This window comes from Anomaloglossus baeobatrachus, chromosome 3, assembly GCF_048569485.1.
Source record: "Anomaloglossus baeobatrachus isolate aAnoBae1 chromosome 3, aAnoBae1.hap1, whole genome shotgun sequence".
NCBI lineage: Eukaryota > Metazoa > Chordata > Amphibia > Anura > Aromobatidae > Anomaloglossus > Anomaloglossus baeobatrachus.
Window position 1 is genome coordinate 584890614 of NC_134355.1, and position 20568 is coordinate 584911181.

The 20568-nt window shown below is 46.6% G+C and overlaps 1 protein-coding gene across 2 annotated transcripts in view; it reads left to right on the forward strand.

Annotated features, from left to right (window-relative positions):
• Positions 1 to 20568, forward strand: part of EPHB1 (EPH receptor B1) — a 598641-nt gene that overhangs the window by 498569 nt on the left and 79504 nt on the right. The window contains exon 16 of one of the 2 annotated variants that reach the window (XR_012751721.1): positions 6452 to 7545. Coding sequence is in view for 1 of the 2 variants with exons in the window: in XM_075341011.1 (XP_075197126.1) it covers positions 6452 to 6560 (109 nt within the window). In the remaining variant the exon portion in view is untranslated. Of the gene's footprint in view, positions 1 to 6451; positions 7608 to 20568 lie in introns of those variants that run through there. The other variant, XM_075341011.1, reaches the window with a different exon arrangement.

Here is a 20568-nt window from a genome sequence, read left to right on the forward strand (position 1 = left end):
TACTAAAGCAGCTGGCACACGCTAATGCACAGCAGCAACAGGCTAATGCAGAGCAGCAACAGACCAATGCACACCTGCTCCGGGCGTTGGAACGTCAGCAGCAATCCTTGCAAATGCAGGAAAAAAAACTCCAAGAACAGATGGATCAGGCCAATGCACGTCAGCAGCAATCCTTGCAAGGGCAGGAAAAAAGGCACCAAGAACAGATGGTTCTCCTGGCCAAGTCGATCCGTGCCGGACCGGCAGCAACAACCCCGGGACCGGGTGACGACGGCAGCGTCCGGAAAGCGGTGAGACAAGCGTTGCAAAAGATGACCCCGGGGGATGATGTGGAAGCGTTCCTGGCGGTGTTTGAGCGGGTGGCCGAGCGGGAAAAGCTGCCGACCGCCCAGTGGGCTGAGGTACTGTCGCCCTATTTGACGGGGGAACCCCAAAAAGCGTACCTGGACCTCTGTACCGAGGACGCCATTGACTATGTGACCCTGAAAGCCGAAATACTGGCTCGGTTGGGGGTGAATACCTATGTACGGGCTCAGCGGGTAAATCAGTGGTTCTATGAGGAAGCCAAACCCGTACGCTCCCAGGCCTATGACTTATTGCATCTTGTAAAAAAGTGGTTGCAGCCTGACACTCTGAGCCCGGCGCAAATGGTGGAAAGGGTAGTAGTGGATCGTTTTGTGCGCACTTTACCCGTCACCGTTCAACGGTGGGTAGGACAGGGTGACCCGAGTACCCTGGACCAATTAGTGTCCCTGGTAGAGCGGCATGTGGCTACGCAGGACTTGATACGGGACACTGAGACTTTGCGTACCGCCCGTCGGTCCGGCCCCTCCAAGCCTAGGGCCAAGGACCCACCGCTGACAACGGTGCAGGAGTCCCCTACCGTCCCGTCTGAGGCCGCGGCCGCCATTCCTGAGGTCCGGAAGGTTCTGTACCCTAAACGACAACCCGTCAAGGGGGTTTCCGTCCCCATTAGATGTTGGCGGTGCCAGCGGGTGGGACATATGGAAGCCCAGTGTCCACTCACCACGGAGCCCATGGATTGTGGGGTTACCCGGCGGGGTTCAATGTATGCTCAGGTGGTGTGTACCGCTGACCTGGTCTCCCCAGAGACGGAGCCCCACTTGTGCCAAATACAGGTGAATGGATGTCCGGTTACAGAATTGTTGGATTCCGGAAGCTTAGTGACCCTTGTGCGATCCACCTTGAGGGCTAAAGTAAAGGCCACAGGACGCACCGTGGGGGTGGTTTGCATACATGGGGACCGCCGCGACTATCCCACGGGGATTGTCACCATCACAGCACCTTGCGGTCAGGTGCAACATGAGGTGGGACTTCTTAACACTCTTCCTTATGACGTGATCCTAGGAAGGGATCTGCCCTATTTTTGGACTTTATGGAGGGGACCCCCTAAGTCCCCTCAGATATTGGTCGGTCCGGGACCTGAGCCCTACAATCCTGAATCTGGGACACCTGCCGTAGGGGTCACCATGATAGGGACAGAGTGTGAACCCGATAGGTCGCCCCTAGAGGTATTGGCAGGAGAGGCTGAGACGGTCGAGCCCATCCCGGAGTTGGAGGCGTCCCCGGATACGTTTGGGACAGCCCAACTCCAGGACCCTACGTTAATACATGCCCGGAGTCGGGTGACAGTAGTTGACGGGGTGGCACAGCTGCCCGGTGCCCAGGTAAGGTACCCCCATTTCGCTCTTAAGCAGGATTTACTCTACCGGGTAGATGAAATACGGGGCGTGGGGGTAGAACAGTTGGTGGTGCCCCAGCCGCATCGCCGGCGGGTCCTCGACTTGGCTCATAAACACCTGATGAGTGGCCACCTAGGGGTCAAGAAAACGCAGGAGCGAATATTGCAAAGGTTCTATTGGCCCGGGGTCTTTGGGGAGGTAAAACGGTTCTGCGAAACCTGCCCGGAGTGTCAGCTTACCGCACCCCTGACCCATTTTCGCAGTCCGTTGGTACCGTTACCCATTATAGAAGTCCCTTTTGAACGGATAGGGATGGATCTGGTGGGGCCCCTCGTAAAGTCCGCTCGAGGGCACCAACACATCCTAGTGATCGTTGAGTATGCCACCCGGTATCCCGAGGCGATACCTCTCAGACATACTGCAGCAAAGCTTATAGCTCGGGAGTTGTTTGCTGTGTTCTGCCGGGTGGGGTTGCCCAAGGAGATCCTTACGGATCAGGGGACCCCATTCATGTCTAAAGTGACCAAAGAGCTATGCCGGCTACTCCAGATCAAGCAGTTGCGTACGTCTGTGTATCATCCTCAAACGGACGGTTTAGTCGAGCGTTTCAATAAAACCCTGAAAACCATGCTAAGAAGGGTGATTTCAAAAGACGGGAAAGACTGGGATATGATGCTTCCCTATTTGATGTTTGCCATACGAGAGGTGCCACAGGCATCCACGGGGTTTTCGCCTTTTGAATTGTTATACCGGCGACATCCCCGGGGATTGTTGGACCTGGCAAAGGAAACATGGGAACAAGAGCCCACCCCCCATAAAAGTGTGATCGAACACATTTTAGGTATGCAGAACCGCATAAGCGAGGTCATGCCAATTGTGAAGGAGCATTTACAGGAGGCTCAGGCCGTGCAAAGCGGCCGCTACAATAGACAAGCCACCGTGCGGACCTTTAAACCCGGGGATCGGGTGTTGGTATTAATCCCCACGGCGGAGAGTAAATTCCTGGCTCAGTGGCAAGGCCCCTACGAGATAAAGGAAAGAGTCGGGGTGGTTAACTATAAAGTATTGCAGCCCGGTAGGCGGAAACCCGAACAAATATACCATGTCAACCTATTAAAACCTTGGCAGGAACGGGAAAGCCTGATGGCTGTTTTTTCCCCACCTCCCTCCTCTTCGGGTCGTTCACATCCGGCTCCAGCGACCTCCGGAGAGGACGAACCGGAAGTAAGGATTGGAGAAGCCCTCACCAAGCAACAGAGGCGAGAGGCCAGACGGTTGGTTCAGCAGAACCCCGATGTCTTCTCTGAGCTGCCCGGTAGGACCAGTCTGATACGACATGATATTGTCACCGAGCCCCACCTGAAGGTACGCCTGAAGTCATACCGGGTACCGGAGGCTCGACGACAAGCCATATCGGAGGAAGTAAAGACAATGTTACGCCTGGGGGTCATTGAAAAATCCCGGAGTGAATGGGCTAGTCCGATTGTCCTAATACCAAAACCCGATGGCTCCTTAAGGTTCTGCAATGACTTTAGGAGATTGAACGAAATATCCAAGTTCAATCTCTACCCCATGCCCCGGGTGGATGAGCTGATTGATAGGCTGGGACAGGCGCGATATTTTACCACGCTCGACCTGACCAAGGGGTACTGGCAGGTGCCACTGACGGAGTCCGCCAAGGAGAAAACCGCTTTTGTTACGCCGGAGGGTCTCTTCCACTATGTTGTCTTGCCTTTTGGGTTACATGGCGCTCCGGCCACGTTCCAGAGGTTGATGGACTTAGTGCTGGAACCCCACCAGGCGTATGCATCAGCGTACCTGGATGACATCATTATTTACAGCTCCGATTGGCAGACCCACTTGGAACAGGTACAAGCGGTGGTGGACGCGCTTCGAACAGCCGGATTGACAGCCAATCCCAAGAAATGTGCATTGGGACTCACGGAAGCCCGCTACTTGGGCTACGTGATAGGCCAAGGAGTGATTAAGCCCCAAATTAACAAGGTTGAGGCGATCCAGAAGTGGCCTAGACCCCTGACCACGAAGCAGGTTAGGGCCTTCCTGGGTATCGTGGGGTACTACAGGAGGTTTGTAAAGGATTTTGCGGGACTATCAGCCCCCTTGACGGACCTTCTTAAAGGCAAGAAGTCCGTCATGGTGCGCTGGACTCCGCAGGCCGAGGACTCCTTCCGGGCCCTGAAGGAGGTCCTGTGCGGACAGCCCGTTCTGGTCAACCCTGATTTCCGGAAGGAGTTCATAGTACAGACTGACGCCTTGGAGGTCGGCCTGGGGGCAGTGCTGTCTCAGGTGGTTCAGGGGGAGGAACACCCCGTCACCTTCTTAAGTAGGAAGCTCACCCCTCCCGAGCGGAATTATAGCGTAGTGGCGAAGGAGTGCCTTGCGATCAAGTGGGCCTTGGAGTCCCTACGCTATTACCTGCTGGGACGTCAGTTTCGCTTGGTGACGGATCACTCTCCACTGGTCTGGATGAGGTCCGCCAAGGAACGGAATGCCCGGGTTACCCGGTGGTTCCTTTCTCTGCAGAACTTCCGGTTTACGGTTGAACACCGGGCCGGTGGGTTGCAGGGCAACGCCGATGCCTTGTCCCGCGGCCCGTGTTTGATGGCTGGAGTTCAACCCCGCACGCTTGAACTGAGGGGGGGGGTATGTGAGACTGTGACCGGGGTTATCTATGACGGCCGGTATGTCTCGCCCCGGTTGTGCTCACTCCATGATAGAAAGTAAATCCACTATAGGGTTAATGCTGTTTCCCTACAGGCTGAAGGAAGGGTTAAATAGAATCAGGAACAAGGGCAGGGGTGCCGGGAGTGAGGGAGTGAACAGAACTCCCTGAGTTTTCTGCTGGAGAGGCACATGTATTTTTGTTATGGACTTTTGTTTGGACATTAAAACCGTGTGCTGTGAACCTTAATGCCTGGATCCCGTGTCTTCTGCTGCGCAGCCGACCGTGCTACCTCACAACACACATATATCAGACACACATCAGACACATCCAGTTATACCGCACTGCTTCCGGTCTACAGGGGGATCTAGGACGCTGTGAACGTGAGAACCTGCGGTGGAGCACATCGAGGACCTGCGTTGGAACTCATTGATGCGTTGTACCGCAGGTCCTTGATGCATTCCACCATAGGACCTCTCGTTGCAGAGCATCCCAGGTCACCGGAACAGTACGGTATCACCAGATGTCTGTATGTATGTGTGTGCGCATTCCATCACAGGTCTCCGCATACCACAGCATCTTGGTCTGGTGAGTATGGTTGTGGGGTCTATCTGTTTTCTTTAATCAAGTGTCTTGCAGTATTCTTTAACGTTTGTAGCTGCATGGACACTTCATTATTGAACCGCGACTAGGTCTTATTTTCAGGGTAGGGCTTATATTTAAGCCTTATTACAACAAGGACGGAAATTCCTGCTAGGGCTTATTTTCAGGGAAACATGGCAGCTCATTTACACTTATGTATAAAGGATCTGTAATTATTACATTTTTGGAGTTTGTTAAAAGCATGCCAATACATTTAGATGTTCTTAATTAACATTCCGTTGTTTATACATTCTTATTATTCATTATTTCTACATTATCATGCACATTGCATTTTTTTATGCAACATGTTTAATTTGTTATTTGTACAATTTTTACTCTGTAGAAATCAGTGTTGTTTTATATAAAGGCACATTGTGTTTTTCTGTATAGTTTACATGTATTTATGTTTTATTGGGGTTTTTTTTTACCAAATATAGAACAAAATTAGAATACATTGTAAATAAACTGACCAGAATGTGTATCTGTATTTTCTCCATATTTTGAAGCGTAAATGTGAAAAAACCCTTATATTTGTTTAAAAGGCATACTAGTCTATAAAAGTGATCACCTTTCCACTGTGGGACTCATATTTCCTCCTGACTGTAAGGACGAGGTGAAGAAGACTGGAATTAAATCACTGTTTGTGCATGCGCCCTACTGCTCCAATCTAAATCTGTGCTCTGTGATAAGTAGATGGCCATATACATGGCTCTGCTATCTTCACTAATGTCATCTATTTTCAATAGAGGAGCAGAATACTCATGTGGCCTACTGTTCCTTTCAAGTCCACGGAACAAGGGTTTCCATGATTTGTAAAGGTTTCAGCAATGGGACCCACATCAGCCTAAAAATTATCCACAGTATTATGGATTTACCTGAATACCCAATTAAAGGGGAGCTGTTACCAGGTGTTACATTTTTTTTAATAGATCGCTTAGACCTAATGAGGCTGCTTTATTTACTTTGAAAATTCATGTCAGAATGGCTTTATAATCCTGATCTTTAAAAAAGTCCAGCTATAGAAGGAAATAGCTCATACATCCAAATGTATTCAGTATCCACCCACCAAGCCAGCCTCACTGACATCTACAGAGTGTACTGAGCAGTGTGAGATCTCAGCAGAAGAGGAGGTACTCTGAGGAGGTGTCAATAAGGAGGATTATACAGCAATTCTGAAATGGATTTTCAAGTTAAATGCAATATCCCTATCAGGTGTAAGAGATTTATTTCATAATGGATGACAATCTGCTTTAAATAGGACTATAGAGAACAAATAAGCATTTAGGAAATGGTCATACTATTATATGTATGCTTGCATTATAGGGTTGTCTAAATAATCATGAGAAACCAACAGTTTCTACAATGTCATATGTATCATTTGTAGAGATTCTATAACAATTTTTTTTATTCTTTTTTTTTCCAGGGACCTCCTGAGGATAGGAATAACACTAGCTGGACACCAGAAAAAAATCCTGAACTGTACTCAATCCATGAGGGTCCAAATGAGCCAGTCCCCAACCTCAGTAGCATGAGACTCTGGGATGGGTGAGGGAGTTCTTGAGGGTGGGGAGGGAAAGAGAATTGGTTGGAGATAGGAAGCATTTGGGCAGTGGGGAAAGACGAATTTTGCAATTCAGAAGGTAACACTTCAACGTCGATGGTGGACTGTCCATCAGCACTGTAAGACCAATGCTCGAATTGTCTCATAAAAGGAAGCGCTGATGATATTTAAAAGCAGGTAACACATCAGTCACTGGTTTACAGAAGACTGGTATGTAAAATTCTTGGGACCTTGTGTTGGAAAGTCTTAACTGTGAACATCAAAGGTACTGGTCATGTGGAATAAAAAGGTGCTTTATTATACCATATTACAAATTGCGAAGAGATTGAAGATGCCACATTGAGCCTGCTTCACCCATGAATGGATGCCCCACATCTCCTCATATTGACACTGCTGCTGCATCAAGGAGGGAGGCCGTCGGCACGCTTCCATCTTCTCTCGTTATTGTTTTGATTGTCTTCATATTGAAGATGAAGTCGTATGGAAGAACTAACATTTTTTTTTTCTTCTTTTGCTTGCATTTTTTTGGCAAAAAAAAAGGAAAAACTTAAAAAAAAATATAAGATTCAGGAAGAAAACCTGACAATGCGTCTACCTTTGTGTCCTATATGTCAAAGAATTACGAATAAATAAAAATACAGAATACAGAGCTGCGGATCCAATGTTTGTATATAGAAAGCAAAAGGGAACAAAATCTAAAAACATAGAGGACTTTGTTGAGCTCTCTTATGAATCAGGATAATAAGACTTTGTCTTGGAAACTTAGCAAAGCAAAGAACCAGCTCACAGCTGGGGACAATGAGGACATCTGCAGTGCTTGGTGCACCATGGATTTTGGAGTAACATGGTACAAATGTCACTGGGCTCATGTGATTTTTTTTACCCTAGGACAAACTTATTGTCTGTGTGGAAATATTTAATGCTCAACATGGCAACGACATCTTCTAGTTTGAGAGGTCAGTACTGGGCTTTGTTGTATGTTCTGTTGTACAGTATTAAAATTGATTTATCAACTCAACTTCTAGTCTGAGTAGCAATTATACCTGGTGCATATTGTTGGCCGTGTCGAGTACACTTTACCAAGCACTTTACTTATTGACTTCTGCCATCCCTTGAAAAATACCCTTGTGGAGATAGGATCACGCCACGATTCTGGAGGAGGCCTACTCTGTCTTATCTAGCGACCATCCTCACGACAATGAAGCCCTCCACACTATATTCACTGTAATTTGGACTTCAGTTATTAAAAATAATCGGCACTATAAAAAATACATTATCGATACATTATGAAGCAGCAATCCCTGTGTATACTACTTGTATATTTGATAAACGAGTAAGTGGTGACCAAGTCTACCCCAGAAATTAGTTTTCACACACACACACACACATATATATATATATATATGTATATATATATATATATATATATATATATATATATATATGTATACACAGACACACACATATATATACATATATGTATGCACACATACATATATGCACAACATTTTTTAAAGACCCTCTGAGGTGGGGTCACTGCTGTTACTTCCAGTGATTGGCTATTACTCTGCCAGTCTTTGATGATCACTGGTGCATGGCTTACAGAGTAAAATATGGAGGGCAGTTTTCAACTACAGACGGATATGAGTGAATTGGAGAATTCGGCTGAAAAATGGCAAATGAGGTTTAACACAGATAAGTGTAAAGCCCGCTTTACACGCTGCAATGTATCTTACAATGTGTCGGCGGGGTCACGTCGTAAGTGACGCACATCCTATCGTAAGTTACATTGCAGTAAGTTGCATCGTAAGTTACATTGCAGTGTGTGACAGCTACGTGCGATTGCGATTGAACGTTAAAACGTTCATCGCATACACATCGTACCTGTCTCTAGAATTGCACGTTAGATTGTTCATCGTACCCGGGGTAGCACACATCGCAGTGTGTGACACCCCGGGAACGATGAACAGATCTTACCAGCGTCCTGCGGCTCCCGGCCCACAATGCGGAAGGAAGGAGGTGGGCGCGATGTTTACGTCCCGCTTAGCTCCGCCCCTCCGCTTCTATTGGCCGGCTGCCTTGTGACGTCGCTGTGATGCTGAACGTCCCTCCCACTCCAGGAAGTGGACGTTCACCGCCCACATCGAGGTTGTATGGACGGGTAAGTACGTGTGACGGGGGTTAATCGTTTGTGCGGCACATTCAACAAATTGAACGTGCAACACATACGATGGGGGCGTTGCAAAACGCATACGAAATCGTATACGAAATTGCAACGTGTAAAGCGGGCTTTAGGTTATGCACATGGGAAGGAGAAACAGATGCTACGATTACTTACTAAATGGGAAACTGCTGGGGAAATCAGACATGGAAAAAGACTTAGGCATCTTAGTCAATAAGAAGCTAAACTGGAGTGCCCAGTGTCAGGCAGCTGCCACCAAAGCAAATAGGGTCATGGGATGCAATAGAAGAGGTCTGATGAAAACATCATTCTCCCTCTGTACAAATCACTCGTCAGACCACACTTGGAGTATTGTGTGCAGTTTTGGGTGCCAGTGCTCAAGAAAGACTTTACTGAATTTGAAAGGGTTCAGAGGCGGGCTACTAAAATAATAAATGGAGTGGGTGCATTATAATACCCAGAAAGGTTATCAAAATAAGATCTATTTGCTTTAGAAAAAAGAAGACTTAGGGGAGACCTAATAAATATGTACAAGTATATCAGAGGGCCATATAGAGATCTCTCCCATGATCTGTTTGTACCAAGGACTATGACAAGAACAAGGGGGCATTCTCTTCATTTGCAGGAAAGAAAATGTATGCACAAGCATAGAAGAGGGTTCTTCACGGTAAGAGCAGTGAGGCTCCGAAACTCTCTTCCTGAGGAAGTGGTGATGGCCAACTCACTGAATGAATTTGAGAGGAATGGATGCTTTTCTTGTTAGTAACAGTAATGAAGGTTATGAATAACATAATATTAGAGGTAGATAGTTGACCCGGCTTAGGAGTCGGGAAGGAATTTTTTTCCCTATGGAGAAAATTGGCTTCTACTCTCTGGGTTTTTGCCTTTCCCTGGTTCAACACTGCAGAACAGCGGCACTAAAAATAGGCTGAACTAGATGGACATAAGGTCTTCCTTCAGCCTTAGAAACTATGTTACTATGTTACTGCCAGTGATTGGTGGATTTGGTATTTCCCGCTACTCAGGACCAGGAAATAAAATCAGCGGCCACCTGGTAAGTATTGGCATAGGAGCTGCAGGGGGGATGGTGAGCTCGATTATGCTGTCATTTATTTAAATCATTATGAGCCCCTTAAAAAAATGATTCCCTGGACATTCACTTAATGGAATTGTTCAGCAGTAGTTTCTTATTTTCCACAAACAACACCATTCTTGGTGATTGAACACGTCTGTTCTTTAAAGCTCAGCCTCATTTACGTATGTGAATTACCTGTAGTATCAGGCACTGCCTATAGAGTGCCTCATTGAGTGGCTATTCCAATAGAGGAAGCGGAGTTTATTGAGAAAAACATGAATAGCCTCATTTTCTATATTGTTTTAAATAAAATATTCAAGTTACCATTTGAACGCATAAGTGTCTAGACTGGCCCCTATGTATGTCGAAAGTCTTCCCCTGAAATGTGGTATACGGCAAGGGAGATTCAGCCTTCAGCTACTGAAAGAGAAGCTCACTTCTTGGTTAAGGAGCACAGAGCAGCATTCAAATTATGACATGTAAGAAAAAATTATTTCCCCTCCCTTTTGTAGTCCAGCACCGCTCCTTTGTTTTACACAATATCATGATGTGTTGTTGATAGGCACATCATTGGTCATTGGTCAATGATGGGCCACAAAAGTAATGCACTGGGATCAATGATGGGTCACCAAAGTGCTGCACTGTGGTCAATGAGGGGCCACCATAGCCATGCACTGTGGTCAACGAGGGGCCACCATAGCCATGCACTGTAGTCATTGATGGCCCCCACAATAGGCATGCATTGTAGTCAATGATGAGCCACCATAATCCTGCACTGTGGTCAATAATGAGCCACCATAGTCCAGCACTCTGGTCAATGATAAGCCACCATTTTCATGCACTGTAGTCATTGACGGGTCACCATAGTCATGCACTGTAGTCATATAATGGGCCACCATAGTCCTGAACTGTAGTCATTGATGGGCCACCATAGTCATGCACTGTGGTCAATGAGTGGTCACCATAGATAGTCATTCACTGTGGTCAATGAGGGGCTACCATGGTCATGCACTGTGGTCAATGATGGGCGACCATAGTCATGAACTGTAGTCATTGATGGGCCACCATAGTCGTGCATTGTAGTCAATGATGGGCCACCATAATCCTGCACTGTGGTCAATAATAAGCCACCATAAGCCGGCACTCTGGTCAATGATGAACCACCATTGTCATGCACTGTAGTCATTGATGGGCCACCATATTCATGCACTATAGTCATTGATGGACCACCATAGTCCTGCACTGTAGTCAATGATGGGCCACAATAATCATGCACTGTGGTCAATGAGGGGTCACCATAGTCATGCACTGTGGTCACTGAGGGGCCACCATAGTCATGCACTGTAGTCAATGATGGTCCACCATAGTGCTGCATTTTGTTCTTGTGAGGTATCTGCCCTTAGTACAGTGCCAAAAGTCATTTCGTAAAAAGAGACCCCACAGTAAGTTTGCACAGTATTGTAACCAGTCTTCCTCACTGACTGCAAAGCTCTCCAGTCTCTGTCCTCAACTCAACCACAGATGGATGATTATGTGACCAGACAACTTTGAGCAGTGGATTTCATTTGGAGGGAATTGATGGACTGGACTAGTCCCCGTGCTTTAAAACCGAATGTGCACTGCAATGCCCCAAAGCTACGTCATCCTTCTGCGTAGCTCTGAGATTTGACCTCTTGAGGGTCACAGGATTACACAATGTCCCAATTTCTTGGTGTTTGCTGCAATAGACCCTTCAATCTAAACTCTCTCAAGCACTTTACAGCCAATTAGCACACTCTTTCAGCATTGCAGGCAAAAAAAAAAAGAGATTACTAAATTTCATAAGCTGACTCCAAGTGCCCGACGAGAAAGCTAATCACCATGCTACAATTCCATTCTCCGGCTCGGTATTCCTCCTTGTATAATTCGTCTTCTTGGTTTTGAAAATGCCATCATTCATTTCAGAATGTGAGCTCTCCAAGGGCCGTCATCAGCCGTGTTTGTATGTGTGCCATGTCTGGATGGTAAAGCGCCGCCAGATAGATTTACCTATTAAGGAATAATGAAATAACCCCAAAATTCCCTTCATTTCCTCTGCCTTTTCCGACTCTTTATTTGAGAGGAGAAGATTTTAACCCATCCTGTAATGGCTGTGGATATTCTCCCATTGTATATTCCATATTGTGATGATAAAGTAGACGGCTCCAATTAGAAGACTAGCGCGGAGTACTGGGGCCGGCCACGCTGCATTATCAGAATATAAATAAGGTGACACTTGCTATCTTTCAGTACTTACTAATCGGGCCCCTCTCTCTTCTCCCACGTTGCATTTCTCCATCGCCTCTTTATTATTCGTCCTCGCTTTTTATGCCGATAATTCTGTCTCTTTCATTGTCACTGTCAAGTACAAGATGCTTTTCAATTGTCACTTTCATCACGGCATTTCTATAGCAACAGTAAAATCCCAGCTTAGTATTCTGTTTTCTTTATTTTATTATTTCTTCTTCTTTTTTTTTGCTGTTGTCGTGTTCTGGATTTGCTCTGAGACTTCTGACAGCTCATACTTCAAATTCCCAGTCTCGGCAAACAAACAGCGGAGGTAAAGCGTGCGGGCCGGTAAACGGGGAGCTGGAGATTACCAAATGCGGGTCACAAAGGAACGTTCGGAAAAATCTCGTTTTCATGTCGCCTTTTTGTACATGTGAACATTTGAAATTAGTTTGGCTCAAAGATTTATTCTATAGTTTGTGCTATTTCAATCCATGCCAAAAAGGGCTTATATTTTATTTCATGCCTACAGTGTTTTGTCATCTTTTTATCCTTATTCCTTGTACAAACTGTCATGTTTAGTATGATTTTGTGGCCATTTTAAGAAAAAGGACAAGAATTAAGGCTACTTTACACACTGCGATATCGGTCCCGATATCGCTAGTGTGGGTACCCGTCCCCATCTGTTGCGCGACACGGGCAAATCGCTGCCCGTGCCGCACAACATCGCCCAGACCCGTCACACATACTTACCTGCCCGGTGACGTCGCTGTGACCGGCGAACCTCCTCCTTTCTAAGGGGGCGGTCCGTGCGGCATCACAGCGACGTCACTGAGCGGCCGCCCAATAGAAGCGGAGGGGCGGAGATGAGCGGGACGTAACATCCCGCCCACCTCCTTCCTTCCGCATAGCGGCTGGGAGGCAGGTAAGGAGAGGTTCTTCGTTCCTGCGGTGTCATACGGAGTGATGTGTGCTACCGCAGGAGCGACGAACTACATCGTTACTGCTGCAGTAACGATAATCGAGAATGGACCCCCACTTCACCAATGAGCGATTTTGCACGTTTTTGCAACGATGCAAAATCGCTCATCGGTGTCACACGCAGCAACATCGCTAATGCGGCCGGATGTGTGTCACAAATTCCGTGACCCCAACGACTCCGCATTAGCGATGTCGCAGCGTGTAAAGCCTCCTTTAGGCTGTCTATATGTAGAAATGGCAAATTAAGGTGAATTAGGTTGACATGTGTTGGCCAAATGTCTGAAAAAGTTAGCAAAATCGTGTGCCAAGGGTCCAATGGGCATGATTTTGGATGCATGAAGCTTTAGAAGATTTGCACTCTTCCTCCTTTCTAAGACCTTATTATTTCATTAAAGGGAGCCTGTCATGCCAAAAACTGTGTGTTAGGCCTCTTTCACACGTTTTGCATGGTCCATGGTGTAGGAGCGTATGTGTGTGCGTGTGTCCATGTGTGTGTTCAGCGTGTACTATATGTGTGACATCCGCATAGCACACAGAAAGCGTGAACTTTTATACTCACCTGTTCCTGGCGCTGCTGTCTGTGGCACTGCTGCTGCTTCCGCAGTGCAGTGAATATTCATGAGCATAATGAGCAGTCCTGGAAGCAAGTGACAGCAGCGCGGAAGACAGCAGCTGGAGAAAAGTGGGTATAGAAAATAATTTTATTTCAAAGACATGTGTTTTCTCCGGTATGTATCACACTGATGTCACACAGATCACATCGGTGTGCAGTCCATGTGACATCAGTGCTGCCGGAGAAAAATGGACATGTTGCCATGTGGAGCACACAGACATGCGTAAATCCACACGGACACATAGTACGTGTGAAAACACGAAAGTGTGCGCAGACCCATCGATTTAAATTGGTCTACATGTGTCCATGTCTCCGGTACTTGTGAAAACGGATTTCACACATATCGAAAACATGCATGTGTGAAAGACGGCTTAGTCTGCAGATATGGATTTATTCTGCAGTTTAATAGTGTTAACTGTTTGGCCACCACACTGAAAGCTCAGCTACTGAAAGGAATCAACTTTTCTCCTTTCAGCAGCCTCCAACTTTCAGTCATAGAGGAATGGCTTCAGTCACTGCTCAGTACACAGTGAGCGGTAACTGTAACCACGCCCCCGTCACTGATTGACAGCCAGCTCTAAAGTGCATCAGTATAAAGCCTGCAGTCAGCCAAAGCTGAGATATGGTTACAGCCGCTGCTCACTAATTACTGACCAGTGACTGAAGCCGTGCCTGCCTTATTACTAGGACTGAAAGTTGGAAGCTGCTGGGAGGAATAAAATTAATTTCCTCCCATCAGCCAGGATTTTAGTGTGGCTGCACAGCTTTAAAACACTATTAACCTACAGATTGACCCCATATCTCAGGCTAATATTTTTTATTAACATAACGCGTTCCCCTTAAAGGCTCGTTCAGTTGAGCATATGAAATGTCCATGGACATGAACGGTAGCATACGGTCAGCGCACAGACCAAAGCAAGTCAGCGTGGTAGCTCTTATGGATGTGGTTACATGCAGATTGATACCGCAGATAAAAAAAAAATCTGAGTATGCACTACTTTAATCAATTTAGCAAAAAATAGGTCACACATGGGTTACACTCCCTATGTAATGCATTTTTTCACAGACGCATGGTAATTATTAAAAGAAGAAAGTGTATTTTGTCTATTTTTTTTATTTGAAATTGTTACTGTATAAAACTAATGATGTAAAGTTGTCAGAGGGAAGTAAAAAATTGACATTGAAATTTTTTTCTGGATGAAAGACGGATAATTTTACATAGTCATCTGAACCCGGCCTCATCCAGACGTCAGTGATTTTTCACATACCTAAAAACACGGGCCGTCGTTCATCAGTGTTTTGGATCTCACTTTCATAAGTGTTTGGACTGTGACACTTTTTACCGTGTTTCCAAATCTGAAAAAGAATCACAGACAGACATAGATGGCAATGTGTGCTGTCTGTGATTTTCATGGTCCCATAGAATTGTGTAAGCGATTTTGATCCATGACTTGGTATTCAGAGTGGAATTTCCTTTTCCTATGAGACTCACAAAGACATACACTGAGAAGGCGACTTCCATCCACACGTAAGATGCTGTGTGACACGCCTAATCTGAACTGCGGTGGCGGAATAAAACATAGCTGGAAAGGGCAACAATGGGTAAGTATTTAAACATTTCAACTCCACTCAACATATATATTGATAAGGGATTAAAGAATAACAATTTTGGTAAGAGTGCTGCTTTCACATCAGCAATGCATCATAATGCAGCTTGTAGCATAAAGCAGTAAATGCGACTAGATCCATTTATATCAGGATGATGATGTCATTAGTAGAGATGAGACAATCGATTTGATGAAGATTGAAATTGTCAAACTTTTAAAAATTTGCTGAACCTGGCAGATTCAAACAATTTGTAAGTTGCCTAAAATGGCCACCATCATCTTACACATTGCATATATTTTCAACTGCCAGAGAAGCCACACATGACTTCTAGAGTGGGCAGGCAAACATCACCATAATGCTTTGCAGCTATCACATCATACGGTATAGCACAGCCAACCAGAAGGGACTGTAAAAGCATGTATAAAAGCAGAAGCAGGGAATGCAGCAGCCGATTTTATGGTGAATCAGGATATTGGAGGATGACACAGCTTACAGCTTAGTAACAAAGTTAAGGAGAGAAAGCCAAAAGCCATTGGACAAATACTACAGATAGTGTGAGTGACAGCACAGCAGTGAAGATCTGTGTGTGAGGAACAGTCTCTTGTTACTGTAACATATCGGGGGGTGGTAGTCATTGGCGAGGGCTGCAGTCATCAACCTGCCCCGGCACGCTACAAACATGGGGGTAGAGTAGTGTGTGGAGTGGGTGTGGTGGTGGTACCTGCTTGCAGCTGGACATCCCGGACTTCAGACAGCCTTTCTTGATCCCATTCACACCATGTGATACCACATGTGGCATTACCAGAGATGAGTCCACAACCAGTTAAAACGTCAACGGCTTTATTGCACACTTATTTAAAACATTGTTTCCATCTACTGGTTACAGGCTTGATGCTGCATCCTTCAAGAGGCATTAACTTCAGATTATAAACCACATCTTGTGTTACAGGCACCAACGAGGGTGGGGATGGGCGCTTCATCTTTCCCCTGTCTTTCCAACCATCTATCTCCTTGGTTAGTCTAACAGCCTGACTCTGTATAAACGAGAAAACTCCCAAAGTCTTAATTCCCGCCGTGCCAGTGGATCTGCCGGTGAACACCGACTCCTCTATCAGTCTGCACTATTAACAGCAGCCGGCTTAGTCAGGGGCGCTCTCCGCTTTTCCTCTGGATTTACTCACTGTAGCTGTGAGGTCTCCTTGATTATCTCGTGCACAATCTTCGCCTATTCTCCTCCACACCAGACTGTTCCTCTCTGCTACATCTGCTACTTTCACTTCTCTCTGTTACTCTTCCCTATGTGCTAAAACCTGGAAATACCTTTGACTATATTCACCTCCACTATGAGCTGGGTTCCATCTGGCTAACCCTTTCAGTCCTGCCACTATGCCTGCTTTACACGTTGCAATTTCGCATACGATATCGTATGCGATTTGCAACGCCCCCATCGTATGTGTGGCACGTTCAATTTGTTGAACGTGTCGCACAAACGATTAACCCCCGTCACACGTACTTACCTTCTTACGACCTCGATGTGGGCGGCGAACGTCCACTTCCTGGAGTGGGAGGGACGTTCGGCGTCACATCGACGTCACACGGCAGCCGGCCAATAGAAGCGGAGGGGCGGAGCTGAGCAGGACGTAAACATCCCGCCCTCCTCCTTCCTTCCGCATTGTGGGCCGGGAGCCGCAGGACGCACGTAAGATCTGTTCATCGTTCCCGGGGTGTCACACACTGCGATGTGTGCTACCCCGGGTACGATGAACAATCTGATGTGCAATTCTAGAGAAAGGTACGATGTGTTTGCGATGAACGCTTTAACGTTCAATCGCAATCGCACGTACCTGTCACACACTGCAATGTAACTTACGATGCCGGATGTGCGTCACTTACGACGTGACGCCGCCGACACATTGTAAGATACATTGCAGTGTGTAAAGCAGGCTTAAGCCTCCCTTCCCAAATAAGGAGCCCAGGGCCAATGACACCTAGTTGTAGCTGACAGTACTACAACATAACCACACATGACAGGGCATCCTGACATTCGCACATTACCAAATATTACACCTGGAAACACACAGATAACTAACATTTCACTTAAAGTGCACCAATCACCAGGATTTTCTTATATAACCTAAAACCAATGCTATACTGGCACTATCAGGCTGATTCTGTACATACCTTTAATTGTCAGATTGTATGCATAGTTTTTGAAATACATGTAAGTAAAGTTACAGGAATGCACAGTTTTTTGATTGTCAGCAGCTGCTCAATAGCTAATATGTGGGTGGGGTTTTGCTACCTCTTCCTGCCCCTGTCTGCTGCCTGGCATCTCTATGGGCTGCATTTCTAACACGCCCTTATCACGTGACAGAAATGACTCATATCTGGAAGGAGCCCATACAGTCTAGCATCTATAGAGGTCAGGCAGCAGACAGGGGCGGGAATAGATAGCAAAACCCAAATATTAGCAGCTGCTGCCAATCAAAAAGCTGTACATTTCTGTAACTTTACTTACCTGTATTTAAAAAACTATATATCTGATCTCAAAACTAAAGGTATGTATAGAATCAGCATGATAGTGCCAGTATAACACTAACTTTAGTTTATATAGGAAAATCCTCTTGATTGGTGTGCTTTAATCACACATATATGCGTCATGACGTCTTCAGGGGGCAGCATAGCACTGGACACCCTCTCACATTACCACTACTTATTGTTGAGGTCACTTGATACTACGAAGGCTGCATTTGCATTAAAGAGCATGGAAGGGGCAGAGTACAGTCCTAGGAGGCCTCAGAGTGTCATACGCAGCATTTCCCTTGTGATTCGCAGCAATTCAGTTCAAGAAAAATTAAATTCTTCGAAGTCGGTGACTTCAAATGTCAAAAGATTCACTCATCTGCAGTCCAACCCTGCGTGACATCACGAGACGCCATCGCTAGCAGTCTTTACATAAAGCATTTACTTTATTCATTGAATTAGGCTGAGGTTCATTTTGTGCCATTTCTATTTATTATTGGGTTTCTGGCACCAAATTACATAAAGATGTCTGTGAAGTTTTGTTTTCAGGGCAAACAATGTAAAATAACTATTATTGCTGATTTCTACATTATTCATAAATGCTAATAAGCAGGATTGCATTGGGAGAAAATAGCATTTTACTTGAAAGTATTAATTAAAAGAGTCAGAGCTATTCATCTAATTTGGGTGTTTAAGCTTTTATTTTTTTACAAAATTCTTGTATTTTAATTACAATATTAAAGCATCACTCCAGTATTTTCTTCTCAGTGCTGGAGTGGTGCTTCTAATCTAAGGTCCCTGACCCTAGTCTTATACTTAGGGTCAATATGTGGCGCCCTGGACAAGCCAGGGGCCACAGGTAACAACACACACACACCCCCCCCCACCCTCAGCAGTTCATAGCAGTCATCCCCAGTGAGACCTGATTTCTTCCTTGGGTTCAGACAGACACACCAGGTGGGCGGAGTTAGGTAGATGGGCACGCCCACCGAGGAGTCTGGCTGGCCTGAGGCAGGAAACAGGCCCAGACAAGTCCAGGCAAAGGAAGAGAGAGGAGGTCTGGAGGGAGACAGAAGCAGACAGGGGCCTAGGTTGGAGCCTAGGTCCCTCGTGTAGCAGTCAGGCAGACGGTAGTGGCCGTCTGCGAGAGCCGGGAAGACAGTCTGGTGGAACCGTAGGTAGCCGGGGCTAGGCGGTGGCCCACCGGTACTGAACCGGGGAGCCAGCTGGAAACCAGAGCGCAGGAGGAGCGTACGGAAGGTGCAGGAAAGGACTTACATTACCAACCTGGGGTCAGGGGAAAAACACCGCAGCCATCTGTGGGACCCGTCCATCCAGCCGTGTGTTTTACCGAGAACTGTGTCCTCATCATTGGCAGCAGCGGCCGGACCCGAGCAGTGGGAGAGAGCAGCGTCCCCTCCTCCGCCCGCGACAAATACATAAAGGGAAGATTTTTGGCACCACTCACACTCAGGATACATAAAACAATATATGGCGATAATCCTGGCAAATTGACTCAAAGGCGCGTCACTAAAGCGGGCTTTACACGCTGCGACATCGCTAATGCGGAGTCGTTGGGGTCACGGAATTTGTGACGCACATCCGGCCGCATTAGCGATGCCGTTGCGTGTGACACCGATAAGCGATTTTGCATCGTTGCAAAAACGTGCAAAATCGCTAATCGGCGACACGGGGGTCCATTCTCAAAAATCGTTACTGCAGCAGTAACGAAGTTGTTCCTCGTTCCTGCGGCAGCACACATCGCTGCGTGTGTCGCCACAGGAACGAGGAAGCTCCCCTTACCTGCCTCCCGGCCGCTATGCGGAAGGAAGGGGGTGGGCGGGATGTTACGTCCCGCTCATCTCCGCCCCTCCGCTGCTATTGGGGGGCGGTTCAGTGACACTTCAGTGACGTCGCTGTGACGCCGCACGGACCGCCCCCTTAGAAAGGAGGCGGTTCGCCCGTCACAGCGACGTCGCCGGACAGGTAAGTATGTGTGATGGCTGTTGTGCGACACGGACAGCGATTTGCCCGTGTCGCGCAACAGATGGGGGCGGGTACCCACACTAGCGATATCGGGACCGATATCGCAGTGTGTAAAGTAGCCTTTAGTGCAGTCGTTGAAATTTCCATCAAAACAAGAAAAAATTAAATTGCACTCACCATTAATAAAAAGTCCAACATTTATCTGAATATGTTTAAACACTTGAGGGAGGAAGAAGGGTCCATGCAGACGACGGTTATTTCACGTAAGATCACGCTTCAATGGGTTCCACCTAGTCTTATACTTATCCTCTAGCTCACCCTTTTTCAGTGTTGTTGCGTTCCCACGGCGACATCCTGTGATTGCAAATTTGCATAGCACACAAGATCCTGTTAGTGATGCCGTTTCATACATGCAGTGCATGGGGAACCCAATACACTGGGCATGGGACAGGTCCTCGGGGTGTCATCGGTGGTGGTGGGGGGTGACCATGCCCAGTGCCTGGCACACTGATACAGTGGTATAGGGCACATGGCTGTGGATGTGCAGGGGTTTATGCTGGATTTTTACTGTTCCTTGATAGCTGTGGTGATTAGTAGTGTTCCCCATAGGATATGGTGGAGCAAATCGGAGAGAGTCAGCAGGCAGGCATGATGTTAAACTAAGCAAACTTTACTTTCAACAGCTTCAGGTGTAAAACAGTTGATGGTAAATTCTCCTTTAAGGTGGATTCCATGATACAGGCTAAGGCTATGTGTCCACGTTG